Below are 22,277 nucleotides of genomic sequence, written 5' to 3' on the forward strand. Positions count from 1 at the left end.
TTTTTATCTGTTTTTTCATCCCAGAGTCACAAACAGTGTGAGACATATTTGTTTTGCCCAGGGACAGAACAAAAAGTCACATGTGACTTTGACTCAGACACGGACATCTGATGCCCAATAGGGACAGCACATTACAGAAGACTTACTGCAGCAAAACAAAGAATTCCCTGCTTATCAGGGGAACACTGAATAGATTATCTCTGTCATCATCTGGAGCAGCACCTCAGCTGGAACATGTTCCAGCCTGCAATGCTGTAGTCCTTTCATAATCAGATTATTCCCAACAAGCCTATCATATACTAGTAGGTATCAAACATATAATATGCAATGCTTTTCCTAAACTTTGCCATCTAAGCAGCCACTTGAAGAGATAACCATCAAAAGTACACTTCACCTCTTCAGTGCAGTGCTTCAGTTGGCGATGAGGGTGCTTGTCAAATACAGAGCAGTTCACCAAAACAAATGTTTTTTTTCTCATCAGTGACATGCTGTAAAGAAGTTGATAGTATTATCTGCTCTGTGATCAAAGCTAACAGAAGTGATCAGATGAAGAGGGAACCAAAGAAGAGGACATCCCGTGGCACCAACGCCCAAATCACGGTGGCTTTATGTCCATGACTCACAGGCACACTCACGCACGAGGCGGTCTCAACAGAGAAGTGAAATAAACCTCAAAAGCAGACAGATGAGTTCTGCTTTTTCACTGGTTTTGATTTCGGGCTTTTCATATATGGCTTTGCAAACACGTTGGACACGTGTTACGAAACATAAAAGATGCGTTTCTGCACAAATGAAATGTAGCAGCTCAGGATACTTCTGTTTCTCAGGTCGGCTGAAAGGAGCACTAAAAATTCCTAAAATAAACAGGCTGAGTACATCACACTGAAACACAAGATCTCTCTGACTAATAATGTGTTTTCTTGGCTGAGTTTTGTAGCCTGAGGCTGCAGATTTAGCCCAGATTTATATTTTCACCTTGTGACAAAAAAGGTGCAAGATATCAGATCACCTGAAAAACAGTGTGCATGGATGAGTCACATTGCCAAATCCTGCAACTGGGTATGTTGAATGTTATTACACGGACTTGTTGCAATGCTCAAAATAGGGTGCTCTCTTTCTTCTAAAGAATTTCAGTGGCTCTGTCACTTCAAACGTCTTTTTAACAGGCTACATTTTATCTGTGCTGCAAAACCTCAAATTAGGATTTCACATTAAAGCAAAACAGATTTCTTCTGTCTGACAGGAACGATCACCAGTAAAAATAAAAAAGGAAAAGATGTGACACAAAAAGGGGTGTGGCCCATCTGTTAAAAGAGAGGCTCCGGACTTGACTCTTTGCAAATTCAGACATCCAGACACAACTTTTGGACTTTTACGTAATACACGAAACAACAAAGCCAAGCCAAGAGCTAACATACAGACTGAACCATTTTCAAACCAAAGAATGCAACTGCAGAAAAACACAAAACTGAAAAATGCAGCACTGCTGGAACAAACTCTACCTTTTCTGTGGTCCATGGCCCTGAGCACCCCCTGGTAGTAGGACTCCTCTACGAACACCCCATCACTACCCATACTATCAGAGGAGTAGGGTCTGAATCTCTGCTCCATCGCCACGCTGCCAGCTATCAAAACCACACAGAAGCCTCTGCAGGTTCAGAGGCGATGATGTTGTGTACTTCTACTTTTTCTTATTGCCTGAAACACTGCTTCTCACTGAGGGCTCCTGGAGTTAAGTGGGAGTGTTCAAGCCACCGATTTAGTTCCTGAACTTGCTCCCTTTCTTCTCCCTATCTCCATTTGCTGTCTCTGACATTCAACGCCACTTTTTTTTTTCACCACCTCTTGCAAAATGCCTGCCTGCAGGCAGCAATGTCAGAGACATTCACCACAGAGAGGTCTGCAGGGAAGATTCCCCTCCTGGTTCAGCCCTGTTATCTACACCCAGACCCCACCCATGAAAAAACCCTCACACAGCACCCACCCAAACCAGAGCTCAGACCTCAATTTATATTATTCTTTGCACTTTTAATTTTATTTTCTGTTTAATTTGAGGATTTAAAAAAAAAAAAAAACAGTTTAGAATCCCACTCATCTTGTAGCTACAGCTAACTATTGCACTAAGATTCATTTTCAAAGATTCATTTTCACAAAGACCCCACAGATCACTAATCCAGAACAGGAGACATTCCCTCATTTAGACTAAGCTGTACAGAAACGGACCACTGAAGCTTGTTAACCCCAACTGAACTCCACTGCTCAAGCTAGCGGTGCCTCTGACCAACCAGCGTGTGGTCAGAGGCAGAGTAGCGGGACATACCACAACGCCACAAAGCATCAATGGAAAAACTTGTCCCGAGCACACAGCCAAAGCCAGGAGGCATCAGAAAGAACGTCCTCAGCCATTTCCCCAAACAGTACAATCACAAGAAAACCTCGAGCATGAAAGCTCTTCCACCATCAGGAGATAATTAAGGAATAAAAGGCACCGAGGGAGCAGTCTTCGGGATACAATTCAGCACCAGAAAGAATAATGAGAACAAACTGCAGGACTTCAGTTTTATTTGAAGCATTTGATTTAGACTATTCTCCCTTGGATGGACCTCCAATACCCTGTCGTGCCAGTTCAATACCACAAACCAAAAAAAAAAAAAAAAGAGGGTGTGGGATGGAGGGGGTGGACAAGCAGCAGACAGTAGAAAATTATCCGAGACACAAAGCAGCTATTGTGGCTCCGCATGGATAGACTGAACAGTGTGTGCACATGACAACAATCATTTGCATCTTCTTCATGCAAATAACTTCTGTCAAACATCCCTAAAAAACTGGGTGCAGAATTTGTTTTTCCATTTGGTTCCAGGTGATCACAAATAGCACCTCCACACTAAAATACCTTCAACACCTTTCACCCTGCAAAACACCAATTTTACGTGCAGTTACCGACATAACACTGTAAAGAAAAGGAATTTTTTGGGATGCCTATAAAGGGAGGTGACTTGTTGGGACCTGAGGCATGAGAGCTTCCTTGACTGCACCTTCAGACTTTAAACAGACCCTGAACGCCAACGGGCTACAAACAAAAGCAAAGACTCTAGGCAGAAACGCTAAAATTAGCTAAACATAATTTGTGCAAAATGGCTTTTGATCGACACACTAAAATCTAAAATCTGTGGATTATAGTTTTCAATTTCAAATGCAAAGAGTATTTGTCTGCAGGCTTAAGAACTGAAAACCGCAAGTAATCACTTCCAGTTTCCAAACTTGCTAAACTGTATTTGTTTTAAGACATGAAAGCACTGGAAGCTAAATTTGAGCTTCTTTGAACAAATCCTGGTGTAATCAAACTCGGCATTGAATTAACTAGATTTATTCATTTAAAGCTCAGTTTGCTAAAATGCTTTAAAGGTGGCAAAGAGATATAAGTGCTTTTTTGCACCTCAATTCTAAGACTGTAAAACAGTTGTCTTATCCAGTATCTAAATGACGCTCTGGTGCACACAGTGCAGCATTGTGTGGATATTCCTCCTTTCCCTGTCCTTGATAACACACAGCGATAATCCTGAGCAGTGAGAGCTGATAGGAGTTTTAAGGTGACAGCTCAGCGCGTTAAGTCTGTAAATTCCTGCTGAGGGCGAGCCGACCCTCCTCACAGACAGGGGGAGCCGCCTCTCTCCTAAAAGAATTTTAAAAAATAAAATAAAAAACACACCCCTATTTGTGTTTTTTGCAAGAGACAGCACGCGATGTCAGTCCCACTGAGGACAGGAATGTTAATCAACACCTTGTATCATCTGGTTCGCAGGTCCTGTTAGGGTTCATGATGGTATGAATGCTGGATGACTTGCGAAGAAACTCTGCCAAAGCCCCAGGGCATGGTGGGGCAGATCCAACCCGGAGCTGACAATGACAAGTGCACGAAAACATGCACATGTCAGAGAAGACGACCGGGTAGTGTCTGCTATTATACCTGAACGGAATTAATTCCTTTTAAAAAACAAACACAGCTGGAAAAATAACTTAATAACCCCAAAGGCGACACAGGAATATGTCCTGACCACCACTGCAATTTAAAGCTGCATTTAAACATGCTCGAATTATGTTTCAGCATCACTTTTGCAATATCAGCATCACTTGCAAGCACTTTGTGCACAAAAACATGCGTAATCAGCCACACATGGTGTTTACAATCTTGTGGTTACGAACAGATGAGAACTGGATAATTGTTGGATTTATGATCTTCATATGTGAAAACTGCTGCTCAGCACAGTTTGTCTCCCCCTTCTGGTTGAAAGGCTACAGCACAAAACATGGGAAGCTGAATATTTAAAGCCATAATCCATTTTAATGTCACAACAACTAGTAGCTCCAATCATCCCTGCGTGCTCCTAAAGAGACCTGAGACTACTGCTAAGAAAGCTCAAGGTCACTTGGGGCCCTGCAGTGTTTACATATGTCAGTGGGCAAATGATTTTTGTGTGTGGGAAAAGTGTGTTGTGTACATGGTTGCCGTGACAACATAGTAAAAACACACAGAAGCTGAGAGTCCATCAGAACACTATTTTGGCCCAGAACATCTGGGGAAACACCCGAGTGCAGGGGGAAAGTGGATTTCTGCTGAGAACTGAAAATGCCAAAGTCCACAAAACACATGACACATTCACAGGGCGTTAGAGGGTAAACACAAACACCAAGTACAGTTTCCACTCCTGTAGAATATTCAGGGTGAGCCGGAGAGTGACAAATTAACTGTGTACTGAGTCACTCAGTCGCTTTTATATTCAAACGTCAAGACAAATGATCGCATCAAGAAGCTGCATACAAGGACATGAAGTAACCTCGTTATCGTAAAATCAACTTTTCTCAGATAACAGACCTCTGCCCAGTGCAGACATTTGAAAAGAGCCAAACGTGAGACATTTAAAGGGCTTAAAAATTAAAGATTTAAGAAGCTGGAAGCTGACAGGGTTTTTAGTTATTTTTACCTAAAAATGCTTAAATAAACGATTTAGTATCCAAAATTAACTTTCTGTTGACGAACTGATTTACAGTTTATCATCTGCTCAGTGGGAAAATAATTAATTATCAGACTTTCATCACTGATGTTACTAATAAACAACATTCTCCAAGTTTTGAATTCTATATATGTCTAAAATACCATTGATATATTTACTGAATTTGAATAGGGACGCAGATATAAGCAGTGTTGCCTGTACACAGCAGCAAACAGGATGGTATTGACCATGGCACAAGCCAGTGTTTATCTGTTGTGTCACATCGATTTTGTGGTGCCTGAATGAAGACTTTAAAGCTGATTATCTCAGGCTGAGGTTTGTTTTCTAAATGTGGGAAATAAATCACAATAAAAACGAAATAATTAAAAAATAGTTTTAAGCATCTCTAATTTCAATCATCTAGTTCTGGACGTCCACTGTTTTGGCCCTCGGGGCTTGCTGTATCATGGGTGGAGGAACGGAAAAGGTTAACATTACCACCATCAGCACCCCAGCAGCCCCTCCCAAGCAGAGCCTCCTCCTATTACAGTCACTGAGCGATGGATAGAGCGGCGCAGTGATCGGACCTACCTGCGCAACACATTCGGCTGTACAGATGAGACCCCACTTCGCTGCAGTTCATTTCATGGATGTAATTAGTCCGTCGATAAAGAAATCCCCGCTCCAGCCCGCCGTACCAGGACGGCCGGGCAGCCTGCGCCGTATCGTCCACTTCGGCCATCCCGGTTTGTTTGTGCCGCGCGTAAACGCGGAGCGCGCTGGACTTTCTCGAAAACGCCCCCCTCACTCGTGGGTTTCTCGCGTGTGTAGTACCAGCCCTCCAAACTTCGCTCTGTACTCTATGAGAGCCACATGGAGGAGAAAAACCAGGGTCGAGTCAGATTGCAGACTCTTTGTCACAAGCCCAACCCACTCGTTTTGTTTAGCGAGAAGAAGTGGCGAGCTGCCGGCTGCTCCATCCTCCTCCGATCCGTCAGACGACTTGTGCCATTGAGACGCGCCGCGGAGAGACACTGCACACCGCGTCCTTATTTTAACACGCGTGATAACTGTACCTTTCACAAGATTGCATAACATACACCCCCGACAGCCCCATAAATGCAAAGCAGAAACAGGAATGACTTCTGGGAAGGCGCGAAACTTGCAGGCGGTGACAGACGGTTCTGTGCATTGTCTCGCAGTGACTGTTCACAGGAGGGCAGAGCGTACATTACCCCCGGTAATAAATCATCACATTCCCTTCACATCCATAACAGCTGTGCCTCGTAAATATCCCCGACACAGGAGGCTCATTTTCTCTCCGTTTTTGTGCAACTTTAAGAAATACTTCACATAAATGAAAAGGTGCTGGCTCCTCGTTAATCCGCATGTGACAGAATCCAACTGCCATGAACATGAATTAATTTATGAAGAAGTTATATTTCTTTTAATTGGGGGCGGGTTAAGGTACAATCTGGTAACAAAACTTCTGATTAAGCAATAAAATAATACCAGTAGTAACTCACGGGATTAACTAGTGATGTGTCTAAAACAAAGTTTTAAACTGTTTCTTTAGGCACTTTGTTACTAGCAGCCTGAGTGAGTTCCCATTTCTTTACATTAATCTATGGAAAATACCAAAGACAACACGTTGACAGGTGTGAAATAGATGCATCTGGACTTCAATTGATGCAACTATTGTTCAGTAAAGCTCATCAGAAATGTTCTCAGTGAATGGTGGCTGTCAGGAAGCCATTCTTAAGGAAGGTGGGGAAAGGCTGAGATATGTCAAATTATTATTTCTAAATTATTCTTATTATGATTAAATTACTCAAGAACCAGACTGAAAATCAGTGGCAACAGGTCTTGAAGACGTCAGGAGAGCAGTGCAACAGTGTCTGTTGTAAAACTGTAAAACATGGCGGAGGCTCTGACATGGTTAGGTGGTGTTGTGTGGTGTTGGGGATCTTTTCGAAAATGACAAAATTATTAAAATTAATGCACCCTGCAGTACAATCCGGAAAGCATCTGATTGGCTGTGGCTTCGTTTTTCATTAATAACGATGATGCCAATACAGCAACAGCCTAGATAGAAAAAACAGTCGAGGACAGAGATGAGGATAAGAACCGAGGCCCTCCCTCAGCGCAGACACACGCTGTACTGTATGCTGTGTATGACAGTCAATGAACCCAGCTACTATTGAGGTTTACCACTAATGTGTTTTATGTTAGGCTGGGTATTGTGAAGGGCATGTAGGGACACGCTGGGTGTGCATTGTTTATTGTTTTTGTGTCCTTTAGTAACAGAATGTTTTCTCGTTTTTCAGTTATTGCCCAGCGGGGCGTCCTCCCTCCTCAGTCTGTTATTACCACCACAGCGAAAGGAGACAGGAAAGTGAGTCACAGCTGAACACCACGAGACCAAATCTGAAACCGATCCTACGCTGTGCTGTCTGTGGCGCGTGGTTTAGCAGACACGGCTGCCAGTCTGAGTCTGCCATTAATACTGTTGCAGATTTGGGTGTGGTTTCCTAAATGGATTAGACAATATTGTTAAGGACTTTTATTGTGATGGGAATGCAGTATCCTAATCTTGAGAGTCTTAAAAAGACCTTTGCACAAAACAATTAGAGGAAATCTCAAAGTTAAAAAAAAAACGCAGTCAAAAATAACAGGGAAGGGCATTAAATGATCAGAACAGATCAAAATGAGCAGGAGCCTCTAATGAAGCAGGACTTAGATTCTTCTAAAGTCCCGAGGATCTAAATGATCGTTTGTTATGACTGTATCCAGGATACGCAGGCCACCGTCCTCAGTGTCGAGTTTACTACCATTAGTCAGTCACCATCTGTGGCACGGAGCTTTTTTTAAACCTGGCTCTGGGTAAAGTCCCTTTTACCTACTTCCACCTTCCCCCTGTGTCAAAGGCACCTTGGTGTTCCAGCAAACTACAGTTCAACTTACACAAGTGGACTCGGGTTGTGTCCTTAAATCGAAATGTTTGACTTGAATGACTGAATCTGTAATGTAAACAATGAACAGACAGCCTGATATTGATCTCGCCGCCGCCAGAAATATGCTATAAAGAGGGAATACAACCACACCTGATGTGCAGCTCTTACTGTCTGCACTGCGGCAAGAACAGAGCTGAAAGCAGATTTCCCCAAATGCAAAGCACCTTGATATCGACAGAAGCTAGTGATGATACATGGCCTAGTTTTGCAATGCAGTGTTGGCACACGATTTACCAGTCAAACGGCACTTCCTGGCAACCTTTGATCGCGGCTTCAGTTGCGTGCAATTTACAGACCACACGCATTCGAGTCACGCAGACAGAGGGAGAGGAGGATACACATGTTGTTAATTTCTCCTGTTTTGCTTATGTTCTGATCATATTTTGGATATTAAGTCTCTGGACAGGGACTTTTCCTTTTTGGGGAAAGACTTTTCAGAATTCTTTGAAAATCATTCATCTGCTCACAACAATGTGAGGAATGTTGTGAAAACTGCTCTTATCTACTCAAGGCGTGTCTTGCTCCACCCAACTACAACCTGATTGTGTAGTTTACAGCTGAGAGCACTGGTCAGATAATAGTACAGTAGTGCTCTAATTTAGCTTTAACAGCCAACTATTTCAAAATGTTAGTTTTGTTTTTTAAAATGTATTTAGGTGAGAGAGATTTCATGTAAAGGCTATTTTATGTGTTTTGTGCAAATAGATTATCCAGTAAATGTGCACGGTTGTTTTAAAGTGCCAAACAGGTTTTCCCATTTGAAAGACAAAACAAAATTTAAAAAAACAACAATTGTTCTCTCTTTTACCTGCAGACTGTCAGTCAAAAATTCTTTAAAGCACCTCAGGGTGTGTCACCTGCAGGGGTGTGTCTGACAACCACCACAGTGTTCAGCTGTGTCAACAGTAACGTGGGCCTTCCTGAGGAGTGTGTCATGACATTAAAGAGTATGCAACTAACCTTCAGGCTGCATAGTTTAGTTGAACATCATGTAACTCTTCTATGCTTGCAGCAAGATTGGTTAACAAAAGGATATGGTTAACCTAACAACGACAGTGTGCCAAGATGAAACAGGTTGAACCAGCATTTTAACAATACAGCAGCCTCCACAACTGGGATAGGTCGGTAAAGTGGAGAGATTAAAGTTATATCCAGTCACTTTAAGAGAGCTGCACACATAGATCTTTAGCCAGATCTTAACAAAGATGGAAAAAAAAATGATGGAATAGTTTTCAGAAGGGAAAAACTGCAACTTAGGAGCAAAGCTGAAGCTGAGGAGTGCCCGTCAGAGCTCTGACTAAGCCGAAACCCCATTCTCCACAAGAATACTCCAGCTCTTCGGACGTCATCACCCTCCAGCCAGCATTTACAGGGTTAATCGCAACATCTCCATAGCACAGGAAACCGAGATGTGTGAGGGGAAAAAAAGGAGGGGGGGCAGTGAGGAAGAGAGAGAGAGGAGCGTGTGCCGCAAAAACACAGAGGACGAGAGAGAGCAGAGACGACAGAACAGGACTGCCGGCAACAAACTGTTTGCAAAGGAAAATCTTTGATCTGCCGATCTCGCCGTCAGCTCTCCCTGCGCAAGCCTTGAAGCGATGAGTTTTTCAAGATTTTCTTACCTTGCTTCTTGCGTACTCTCCACTGCCAGAAAACGATCAAGGTAACGATGTGGCCCACAGCCACAAGGGCTGGGAACACATTTCCAGGGGGGCTTGCCGGCATCGGGCCTGGTACAAAGTGGAGAGTCCCAGGCTCTGAAAGGTGGGAGGGTTGGGGAGGGTAGCGGCGGGGGGGGAGTTGGAAGGTAAGGTGGAGGGGGGGAGTAAAGGGGAGGAGTAGGGGAGCGTCTAGGGGTGTGGTGTCACCCCGGACTTTAAAACGAGCGCTGCAGCTAAGTTGTCCGCAACTTTTACGAGACACGAGTGAAAGAGCACACCTCGCTCTGCTCTGTGACTCAGTCCTCTGGCAGAAGTGGCTGATCTCTCTCACTCCGGCACTCTTTCCCTCCCCCTTTTTCCTCTGCACTTTTACAATTCCTCTCTCTGTTTCTCATATATTCACGTTTAAGTTGCACTTCTTTTAAAAGTAAAAGCTGTAACTCTGGCAGCACGAGGAGCTCTGACGCTGTTAAAAATAAGTTTTGTCCTCTTTGTCCACAGATCAAGTAACTCCACTGGTTTTGCCCTACAGAAACTTGCTCTCTGCTTTCCTTGCCAGCTGCAGACTATCTGCAGGAGTTAATAATATATGAGGCTGTTTTGTGTGACAAGCACACACACAGAGCACGCTCAGTCGGGTCAGCCTTGATAAGAGGCAAACTAAGAGACATCCACTGTGAGCTGGAGTCAAAGTTTCCAACTGATTCACTCCATAAGTTTTCTTTTACCGACTGAAGCCCATTTTCCATCGCGGTTTACAAGTCACAGTCGCAGGCCAACCCCTTCCGCCTTTTCCAAATATTTATACTGAAGCCATGCCTCCCAATTTTATTTTCCCTCATCACATAATCATCCGCTCCCTATCAATTCATTCTCCTTATGTAACTTCACAATTTTCCCGTAATTCTAATAGCTTCCTTATGCTTGGACAGCCCAACCAGTGTGTATAAGCTTCCTAGAACCTGATTAAACTGGATCCTGTTTTACAACCAACCGTTTCAGCATCTCTGAACTGCCAGCTGCATTGTTAGCTCTAAATCCTAAAGTGTTTTTCATTTTTCTCCATCTTACCCTGGCTCTGTTGTTAAAACAGAGACAAGCCTCGAGGGAAGATGTCCTCTGGAACCAGACTGAATGCCTTTTAAGGACGCCGCTTTAAGCGCAATCATTTTCAAACCTGTCAATCAGCTTTATTAAAACAGTTCTATGTCACCAAATGATCACAATGAAATTCCTCTGTGGGAGCTTCTCCTCACCAGCCTAACTCGAAACACAGAGTTGTGAAACACTAACTGCACCTGCAGAAATATGCACACATCACCTGTTTGCATCACTGTTTAAAAAAATAAAATATTGCTTGAGGCAAAACAGCATCGCTGCCAAGGTCTCTGTTGTCAGAACAAATGAAAAGAACATCAGCTGTGGTGCAGAAACCCAACACCAAGACGAGTGTCACCCTCGCACATTTACAGCGACGCCACACACCAACAGCCACCATAGAGAAAGCAAAAATAGTCGAGACGGCCTCGACCTCGTGCTGTCTTTAGCGTGAGCACTGTGTCATGCTATATAAAGAAGGGAATACAGAATAGCCTTACACAATATAGTTCGCACTAAATTTAAAACAAAAAAAAAGAAGCTAAGTTTAGGCACAAAGACCAGAAGCAAAAGTGTAGAAGAAAAAGTGGGCGTTGACAGTCTAAAGTGCTGGCAGTTGATTTGGGGAGAGACCTTATATGATCCTTGTTTGAAAATGTCAACCAAATCCCCAAAGCCTTAGAAACTGGCACTGCAATTTGGCAATTAGTTACAGTGAGGATTGAGCAAAGGGAATAAATCCAGGGGAGCAGTAGAGACGTCTGGAATAAATTCATTTCACCACTCCCTCATGGGAGGAGCCAGCCCACTCCCCCTCTTCTCACATGGTATGCACTCGCTCAATGATTCCCATATTGTGATACACATTCTACATACTCCCGCGAAAGCAACATAGCCAAAATCCACAAAGTTACACATTTAATTAATTCAGAAGTTCTTAGAATTGCACTTAAAAAGCCTCCGATATTAATGCCCAACTTTCACATAACAGCGTAGGTAAGACTAGCGAAGCAATGTGAGGAATGTGAGAGATGTTTTTAATCTAAAGTACTGATACTGGGAGTGGCAGTGTCCTCAGATGGCAAGCATAATTCAAGAAATTAACCTCAGCATAGTTTATTCTTGATCTGGTATCTTTAAGTTCACTGATAAAGAGTCTAAAAAAAGATTCCGGTAAAAATAAAACCTACCGTTGGGAGGTCCTGGGCAGAAGCAACAGCACAACTCCATCTTCTCTCAGCGTCTTCACAACTTTTAGAGAAAATGCAGAACTGCCAAGGAGTCAGAGCTGACCTCATGACATTATGTTCTGATAAAAACGAGGGGGGGGCGTGCAGAAAAAACACCCAAAAAAAAGGAAAGAGTGAGAGCGAGAGAGAAAAGCAGAGGCACAGCTGGGAAGTACAAACTACACAGCGCTGTGAGTTTGATTTAATTTGTGAGGCTTTCCTCAGTGGAAACAGCATCTCATGCGTGGTGGTTTCTGCGAGCGCCGCTGGATGGAATCCATGTGCAAGACTTCAGAAAGACTCCCAGGGACACATTCACATTTTTTCTTACAGGATTTAGACAAAGAACGGAAAACGTGACTTTTGCCAGCTATAACAAAGGCGGCTCTGTGAAAGCCATTAAAAAAAAGATTTATTGGAAACAGTGCAATTATGCAGCCGTATCCACAGGATGTGCATCACTCTACGCTACTATAGCTCGGCTTTGTTTTAAAGTCACAGATGGAACATTTTAATCTGATCACACAAAAACTACACAGGTTGGACATATTAGCTCAGTTCTTGGACAATATTTTCAGACTTATAATGTAGTTGTGTAGAATTGCGATATAAGATGTTGTTCGTATACTATTTAAAGTTCTGCCCAACTGATAAAGTCAATGAAATAAATGTTCATGAGACATCAGATATAAATAACACAAAAAGTTTGAAGTGTCACAACAAAAATGTCAAAAAAAAAAAAAATCCCCAGCTCTCATTTTTGCTCTTTTTGTGGCTTAAATATAATTAAAAGTTGACTATCTTTAATTCTAAGCTGCTTTTAAAACAACATTTTCACCTTTTCTGAACTTTTTTTGGTTGATTAATGTGGCCTAAAACTAATCAATAAAGATATGGATCATTAGTTACAGCCCAACAGACAAAGAATGCAAAAGTGCATCTTAAGATATGTTATCTATTCAGCTGCCCATTACTCCCGAGCCCTGCCTGGTCTGCCTCTTTTTCACTGTGACCATTTTGTGCAGAGGAGAGAGGTGAAGCAGCCAGTCAGGGGCCATCCTGCAGCCCACACCCCTCTGGATTTTACACCAGGAAACTTGATCCCGGACGCAGCCAGCAGGCAGCGTGGGAGGTGTCTAACTCAAGGTCTTCAATGTTAAAGTTATGAACTATAATAAATTTTACTCCTAATCTTTAAAAAAAAACACATTCGTTCTTTTAGGATCAAAATAAACTAGACGGTAGACATGCAATTGTTTTTTTAAGAAAGCAATATTAAAAATGTCTTAAACACTGTGTTTAAGATTGTGTACTTAATCCCAGACACAATGGCCAGTATTCAGCTGTTATGTGATCTGCGGCAGCGAGACACACCCTAACCTGCTTCATCCTCTTTGGTCCGCTAGATAACCTGAGACTGGCCATAAAGTATTTCTGTGCTGACACCTTTTGGTAAGAAGACAGAACTGTTCCAACAATAAAGACTTCCTACCTTGGCCGTGTTGAATCAGAGCCTCCATAAAGTCTCTAGAAAAATTCATTTCCATCGTAGCCAAAACAGGTTTCTTCAATGATTTTTCTTTCTTACTGTATTATATGAAAAATGCAGCACACACTAGATTAGGAGTCAGCAGGTTACACACTCTGTGTTCTGCTGCAGCTAACCCACTCAAATACAGTATGGTCTTTTTAAATGTTGGAGTTCATGTTCATTGCAGGCTGGGCTAAGTGGAGGTTAGATGAAAGGTGGCAAATGCCACACACTCTGTGTTTTGGACTGCTTTGCTGCTTCGCCCTTTTTTGTGGAGGCACAGACAGGAAAAGCTGAGTGTGGTTTAATGGCACTCACATTTTTCCAGTCTCTGCTGAGTCATATATCAGCCCGACAATGGAAGGTTCTCAGGCAGATGTCATATTGAAAAGGTAGAGCCAGGGAATTCAGCACGTGGATTTGCAGAAGCATTTATCTTTTATAAGTCTTTATGCGCTGTATTAATATCTAGTTTGGGGGCCGTGTGAAATGCAGCATGTTCTGTGAGATGAAGAGAGATGGACACACGAGTGCATGCAGCTGCAGAACAGCAGATGCCAGAATTAATGAATCAGCCACATTGATGTAGCGCATACAGCAGCACAAATGTTTGCATGGATTTAATACTGAATACTGTGTTTAGACACCTGTAGATACCCTACAACGCCACAACATGTTTGCCAGAGTTTAAGTTAAAAAAGAAGAAGATTTGACCATATAACACCCACACAGAGGTAACTACAGTATCTGCCTCCACTTAGACTTAGTTTATCTGAATATTTTAATGTCTGTTGACACGATGCAGACATCTCTCTGGTCTGGAAGCTCAATATCTCTCAGACGTGTCAGTAAACTATGAACCGGCTTCAACAGGCTGACAGGTTCTTCCACCAATACCAGAGAAGCCTCTTTGATCTTTAAGGCTTCAAAATTACAAAAATAAATAAGTAAAAGAAATTAAAAGATTCTTGTTTGTCATGTAGTTGCTGGTCTTAATTATAATTTTAACTGAATTCTGGTTGTTTTACTTAATTTAATTTGTTGGTTATCTCAAGTTTACTATTTAGTTTATATTTACATGTTTTTTTAAAAACATTTTTAATTTAATAATTATCTTTTTAAATTTCTTTTTTTTTAATGAATTAAAATGATCAACTTTACTCCTTTTCATTACTTCAGGAGCTTTTGTGAGTCTTTCAGTTTAGTTTTGATCTCACTATTGTTGTGCTGCAGTTTGTACCTGCTGTGCTACATAAATATAATTTTGCTACCTTAGAAATAACAAGACGTTAATTAAATATTCATTGAATTAATGGGTAGTTGATGCTGTTCTCCTTGGGGAACTGAACACACTGTTTTTCGTTTGAGTATAGATCACAACCACTGCAGAACAAAACTGCCTGTTCTGCTTAATATACGACAGTAATAATCTGCTTGGCAGATGCAGTTTGAACATGTAGAAGCTTCATATGTTATCTTTGCTTTTTGCTTGTTTTTAACCCTCGAAACATCTCAAAGAAAGAGTTATATGTGCTTCCAGTTAAGAAGACTAGCAGAGGTAAAGCATCACAGGCCACATAAAACAAATGATCTACAAGGTGTCTCAATAATCAGTGTTGGATAAAAGTCACATTATTTTCTTATTTGTTATAAATTCTTAATGTTTCTACAGTTCGAGTTTTAGTTACTGTGAGTCCCATAAGCAGATGTGTGACAGTATACAAAATGAGGACTAATGCATTTTAAAAATATAACTGTACCCTCACTAACACACAGTATGCAAACATGTGCATGATTCACATTTAGACAAAGCTTGTCTGTGTAAGTGGGCCACTGGTTGCCACAATCTGCATCTGTAAAATGACACCTAATTGACAGTCTGTTGTTATTTAGCTACATGAAAAATGACAGGACCATTATTTGTATCAATAAGAGACTAGATTAAATTATCTCTGCTTCATCCACATAAACAGAGCCAGCAGCCATAGCAACATCAAGATAGCCTTTACTGCAAATGTAAGAGGAAGAAACGGGAGGAGGAGTTAGAAGAAGCTCAAACCTTCAGGGAAGTCAGGCCCGGTCTTCTGAGCATCTTTACCTTTTTCAGGTTCTTCTGTAAGAGTGGTACAGTCTACCTGAAGCAGAGGGATCTTCAGAGCTGGGTAAACTGGTGGGACTATAGGGACGGGGCGGTCTGCTTTAGTGGCTGCAGTGGAGGAGGCTCCAGATGCATCATGAGAAATCATGACTTCTGCAGAAACTATTGTCTCACTGTCTTTTTCATTCTCTGTATCTGTAATGTCAGATTCCATTGTTTTTTCCTCGGGAATATTTTGCACAGATTTGTAAGTGTCACACTTGGATGTTTCACTTTTATCCGCAGGGCTGTAAACTTCAACCATCACATGTTTCATCTCCTCAACATCACCTGGCAACTTCTTGTGGTATTCTTCTGTCACAACGTCAGCAGAAGATCCAAACGGAGCTGAGTTGACAACCTCATGGAGAAGGTCTTCATTTTTCTCTTCATCATCAATAAGCTCTTCCATCAAAGGGACTGCCTGGGGGTCTGCTACCATTTGTATACCGCATTCACTCGCAGGTACCTCTTCTTCAAGAACCCCCAAGAACAGATATTTGGTCTCTCTTCTCATCTCATTTAAGATCAGTTCTTTTACAGGTTCGTCAGTTGTAGTCTTCTGCACCTTCATGGTGGCCATAGCAACACGTCCAGACTCCTTATAACCTGTTTGTGGTTCGGCACATGTGTTCTTAAACAATTCCTGCAGGGCCTCTGTTACTGGAACACCAGGAACCTTCTGAACTGTCTGGATTTCTTTTGGAAACTTTATCACAACTGAAGGAGAATGAAAACCTTGCTTGGCCTCCTCGACTGAGTAATGACCTCTGGTGGCTTTGTCTTCATGGTGGAGAACAGAAGCATTGAAAACTTTACTGTGACTTTCCTCTTCTATGCAGAGGTCTTTGTCCACCTTGAACAAGGTAGTGTTTTGATCTCTAGGCTGACCAATGGACATCTGGTAGGAGCCTCTGAAGGTTCTTGGAAGTCTGTCAGGTTGTTCTTCTTCAACTCTCTTGTGACGGTAAACGTGCCTGTCCGTAACACCCTCTTGGGTTCTTCCTTGGGCCTTCAGTTCTGAAATGGAAGATCTCGGGCCTTTCACGCTTTGCACTCGAGCAGAAAATCCAGGGCGACAAATGTGATGAAGGGTTCTAGGCATGATTTCTGGAGGCAGGTGCAGGTAATCTCGCAGGTACCCGATACCTTCATTGGTGAGATAATAATAGGCATGTTTCCAGGCAAAAGTCTCCCTGACGTAGCCTTTAGTTTTGAGAGAGCCCACGGCACGGATCACCTTTAGGTTATTCACCCCATTGAGATCAGGATGCATGGACTGTGGCCGCCTGTCCTTCTTAACCACAATGACGCCATCTTTGAAGAGAAGCTCGTAGATTGCTTTCAGATTGGCTAATGGCATTACCATTCCAGCCACCATTATGTCTTCCCTTGTGTTCTTTGAGATCCTCAAGGAATTCCTTCTTCAGATACTATAAGCACTTCAATGCGCAGTATTTGCATGGAGAAATATATCACAAAGAAGACCTGTTAAAAATTCTTAATTCTACATAATTTTGGATTCACTCTGATGAAGCATTTATCTACCCAGTTGTCATCATGAGTCAGCATGGAGAAACAGCGATGCTCAGAACCCCTCCTACCTTCTCAGTCCCCAGTCGAAACAGAAACAGTGTGGATGAGAGGCGAGAGGGAAGAGAGGAGGAGAATCTAAAGGGGTGTGCGCACACAGGATGCAAACAGAAACCAAAAGGATCCAAACAGAGACGAGAAAAGGAGGTTTGGACCTTGTGTGGGTAATGGGCAGTGCCGCTGCTACAAAACCCCTGCTACCTTAGCCAGCTTTCAACACAAAGTGCAAAAACAGTGTGGGTTTTATATATAAAAACGCAAACAATTAATTCTTTCTTTGCTAAATAATCCGTCAAAATCTATGCACAAATCAGACAGTGTATGACAATATATAATTATGAAATAAATATTTAAAATGCAAGATATTATTCATGTCTAGTTACTTAACGTGAACCAGTTTTAGTACTATTAGTTATTTCATATATGAGCTGATGGTGTAGAAAACTGTGCATCACACACAAATTCACCATCACTAGGTTGTCATCTTAATCCTTCCTCACCAGCCTCAGATGAGAACAACAACAAGAGTTTACCAACAGCACTGGAGACAAAAACAATAAAAATAGTTTTTGTAAAGTCACTGCAGGACTTACTGAAGGTCTTAATAACGCAGGATTGGAGTAACTGTAATGAGCTAGTGGTATGTTGACTACAGTCCAAACGGAGCCTGGCAATAACTAAAGAATTAAAACCAAAAAAGCCAGACATTACATTCTGCCTTTTAGCATACCTCAGAGTCATTTGGACAAATAACTGCAGAGAAGATTTTCAGTAAAAGGATGGTGATTTAAAATGTGCAGCACTCTAACACAGCATCAGACATTAGAAGTAATACACCTGAAATAACACAGGGATACAACAATTAGCGGTGATGGGTGGTAATCCAATCATCTGTAAGACAGACACACTGCAGAATAGTACATATACCGTGTTACATGCATGAATGAAATGAGACTTTAACATTCAAACAGATGTGTAGGTAACAGATAACAGGGAAAAAACAAGCTGACAGCTAAAACATCTGATATGGGGCAGGGATGACACAACCAACACCGAACAGGCCTGAGGGGATAACAACCAGGCATACAATGCTGTGCAAAACAGGGACAGCTGTGGCGAATCATCGGCATGTGTTTTTAAAGGCAAGAGGTTTTGAAAATGTCACTTTGACGAAATACAAGGTTCCAGTATGAAAGGCTCTCTTTGTATTCTAAACTACTGAATTTGCCCAATATAATATACAGTCATGGTCACTAATGTTTTCCAAAGGTTCTTCAGTGCTATTCAAAGACACCAAACCTAAATGTCAAACATTAAGTACAAACAGCGCATAATCTTTGGTCTCCATGCTTTCCTTTCCTCACTCATAGCCCACATCTCCGGCCAGCCAATTCTGCAAACCTAAATGGAAAAGCCATCAAGTCGTGGATTTCCCCATAAGAAAAGACAATTGTGCCTGTGTTTAGGTCCATGTTACTCAACCTCCTCTGAGACCAAATGAGACTGAACAGCAGTTATAAGAGTCCAGGGTAACAACAGCTGCCAGTGGAGCTAAAAATACAAACAGGAGGTTTGGAAAAAGTCTGCAGGAGATGGTGATTTTCCCTAATTCTTCCTAATTTTCCCTCTTCTCTCTGACAGCTGCAACATTTAACAGTCATTTAATAATAATAATGAATATAGGAGCACATCTCTGCTGATCACATTAAAATCTCTGAACAGAAAACCTATTAGGGTGAAGTGTTGAAATAAATACAGAGGTTCAAGCTTTTTAATTATTTTTCCAAACAATCAATTTTATAATCTGCTTAATGAAAATCAGCTTTTGCCTGTTTGTGTCAAACCCATTTGTCAAGAAACTTGATTTCTCTACTGGGAGCAATGTTTCATAAGAAATCGCTTGGAGTAAGAGCATGCAGGAGAGGGAAGATGACTCCCTCTAGCAGGTCTGGGGCAAACAGTATTAAGCTATTTCAACATTATGCAGTCACATAAACATAAATCAGAATTCTGGAGATGGATATAACCCCGCCCTTTTGGGGCATGGCAACAATCAGCGCAAATAACTTTTGCGCCAGATGAGGCTCCACTGCAGATCATACCCGGCAAATGATCTCCTGCCAGTTCCATCGTATTTCGATAGGCTGTCATAGAACTCGAAATGATATACTGAAGCGTTAAGTGAAGATGTCTGGAAGAATGAATCACAATCTTTTTGCTAGCACAGATAAATTCTTGCTGCATGGCACAGCTGGTAAGAACTCTTCTGGTAAAAGAAAACAGGCCTCTCACAGCGCAAGAATTTAGTGGTCTTGGGATTCATCAAAAAAACTTGAGGACTGTGTTGGTTCACTGGATGCAGAGACTTAATCGCCATGTGTTCTCCATTACCTGTCCGTGGCTCTATATCAAACACATTGGCAGCAACAATAGAGTTTTTGTTTGGTTTTCAAACACAAAATCATAGATGGAGTGAAGTGAAGCTGTCTGCACCTGCGTCACACCTCTAACAGCTTCAGTTATAGCCTTTCTTAAATGCAATCTAGAGATTGACGATCTGATGGGAAAAATAAAAAATAATACGCATCCTCAACCTTTGTCTGGATATAAATAATGTAGATGTTTATTGTTGCTCTCTCCAAGTCATGATGAAAGCTCATTGCCATGGTGGCGATGGTCGAGGTCGAGGGAATGAAGACAACTCAAAGTGACACTGGGTGCTTTAAAATAAACCTATTCAACTCTACTGGCAGATAAATGCTCTCCACATTCCAGTGCGTACTTTATAGCAAGTCGTTTAAGCTGTATGGTTGTCTTCCAAGTCGTTAAATTCAAGTCTGCATTTTGACATTTGGAAATGGAGCAGTGGGAAAATGCTGGGAGGACTATTGCTGAAACAGTTCACACACACGTGTGGTGATAAATTCTGCAACTATTGCACTTAAAACATGTTCCTGACACGATGTTCAGTTAAGTCCTGAGGACATTCTGCAAACTGAACTGTCTGCAGTGCAATGGAGGCCAAATTCCTCTGGATAATGTATGCATTAAAGGCGTCATCCGTCTTATTCTCTGATCCATCTGTGCTTCTGGAGTTAGTACTTACATCTGTCCACCTCATGAAAAACGAGTGCAAAAATCTTTTAGTGATTTAAAAGGCACATTTTTTCCCAAGGCAGATGGATACGGTGTCAACTTTTAGCAGAATGGCTCATGGATTTAAAATTTGCTGGAAACTCCATATAATGGAACCTTTATATGGACATCTCTACCCTTACACATCAGCCCACTCACAAATATGAGTGAAAAACAGAGAACACACACAAGAAAGTAAGTGTACCTAACATTAAACTAAACAGAGTGATAAGATTCACCAACAAAGCTTGTAGCAGTTTCATACTAATTTTAGAGATGGAATCTCCACAATGCAGTTTAGTTTAGTATGGTTTAGTTTAAATGTATTTGAAAAAGGAAACTTAAATCTCATCAGAAAAAGATGAATCGCACCTGATTAAACTGCAAATGTTGAAATATTATACAAATACAAATTCAGTTGGCTATTTAATATATTGCTTTTTGATTATGTATTTAATTAAAACATCCCATATAAACCAAAAATACAGCTAGAGGTTTTTTGGGAACTGATGGATGGTTAATGTTGACAAATCTGATTTTAACATCATGGACGTATATGCTTGTTACCCGGATAGCGTCATTAAAAAATGCACATAGGAGAAAGCAGAATTTCTCATAAGCATTTTTATCAGTGCTCAGCGAGGAGTTAATCAATTTCATATGGAGCCATGTCTCTGCTGCAGTAACAAGTCCTTGTTAAGCTGAATAAACACTGTGTGATTTGGGCCTGTCCCAGAAGAAAAACAACCAAAGTGAAAGAAGAAGCTATAAATGGAGCTCCAAACACTGGCCAGGTCAAAGCTGCCCACTGCAATGAAATTGTTTTAATCAAAGGAGAAAGAGAGAGCTGCTTGTGGCAGCAGGAGTTTGTTTGTATGAAGTGTCTTTATGCTGTTATCATGACAGCACCAAGAAGGATGTAGTCTGTAAACAAACAGCAGAGGAAACGCAGCCTTGTGTCACAGCCTGAGTCATTGCACCATCTAAATATACTGAACTTCTCAATGTTTATTAGATACGTGTATTAGATACATGTTGCAGAGCGTGGGTTTGAAGTAAATTTAGACATGATCGGGCTGTTGCTCACCACTGTCCACTTTTCTGTTCTCTTAGCTAATAAAAGAGAGAAAGCTACTTTTTCACAGCTTTTAGACACCCTTAAATGTGTATGACTACTTGATTTACGCCTACCTGGGACTGACACTAATTATATATCTCTGTATATGAGCAGACAGCTAAGTTGAGGGCAGCCAACAAGGCTATTCAAGCTTTCCTGACTTTACACCTCGATGTCAAACTGTCCTTGAGTGAGATGCTGCAGCATCCTACTGCAGAAGAGGGACAAACAAGAGGAAGATCGCTGACACTCAAACAGGTCTGCAGGCTGATGAGTGGTATCAGGGTATTTCAAGCATTTAATGGTTACTGGAAACTACTGACTGTGCAGAGCTGTGGCAGACTTGTGACATGTTAGCTTTACTTGGCAAGGCCTTATTTTTTCCTGAGCTATTTTTGATTTATGTTTCTCATGTTTGATCAGTAGCATCTAATCTCTAATCTGAACACAATCTCTAATGTGACCAAAGCCTGAGAGCAGAACATTATTGTGTTGTTGCTGGTGTTTGTTTTAGCAAAAAACTTGTCAGTGCTGATAGTAGCATGCTTTATCCTACCATGCACAGGTAAATGTGGACAAATATGTATTTAAGACAAGAAATGGTTACATAAACCATGTGAGTTTTAGAAAAATTTAGCAACTATTCAAATATTTGAAAAGCGTATTTATCACTGATTAACACAAAATGGATAACAGCATCAGTGCATTGTTTTTCATTTGGCTTTAAAGGATCACAATGTCAAGCCGAACTTATTAGACTACAGGTTTTTG

At 41.5% G+C, this 22,277-nt stretch overlaps 1 protein-coding gene across 6 annotated transcripts in view; it reads right to left on the reverse strand.

The window, feature by feature from the left end:
• pleca (plectin a) overlaps positions 1 to 22,277 on the reverse strand; it is a 100,356-nt gene that overhangs the window by 36,964 nt on the left and 41,115 nt on the right. Inside the window, exon 1 of one of the 6 annotated variants that reach the window (XM_005739780.1) lies at positions 11,955 to 12,025. The exons of 4 other annotated variants lie outside the window; for them this stretch is intronic. In XM_005739780.1, coding sequence (XP_005739837.1) covers positions 11,955 to 11,994 — 40 coding nt within the window. In that variant the 5' untranslated portion in view covers positions 11,995 to 12,025. Of the gene's footprint in view, positions 1 to 9,627; positions 9,764 to 11,954; positions 12,026 to 22,277 lie in introns of those variants that run through there. One more of the 6 variants, XM_005739778.1, reaches the window with a different exon arrangement.

This window comes from Pundamilia nyererei, unplaced genomic scaffold (genome assembly GCF_000239375.1).
Source record: "Pundamilia nyererei isolate P.nyererei 1_Seehausen unplaced genomic scaffold, PunNye1.0 scaffold00093, whole genome shotgun sequence".
Taxonomy (NCBI): Eukaryota; Metazoa; Chordata; class Actinopteri; order Cichliformes; family Cichlidae; genus Pundamilia; species Pundamilia nyererei.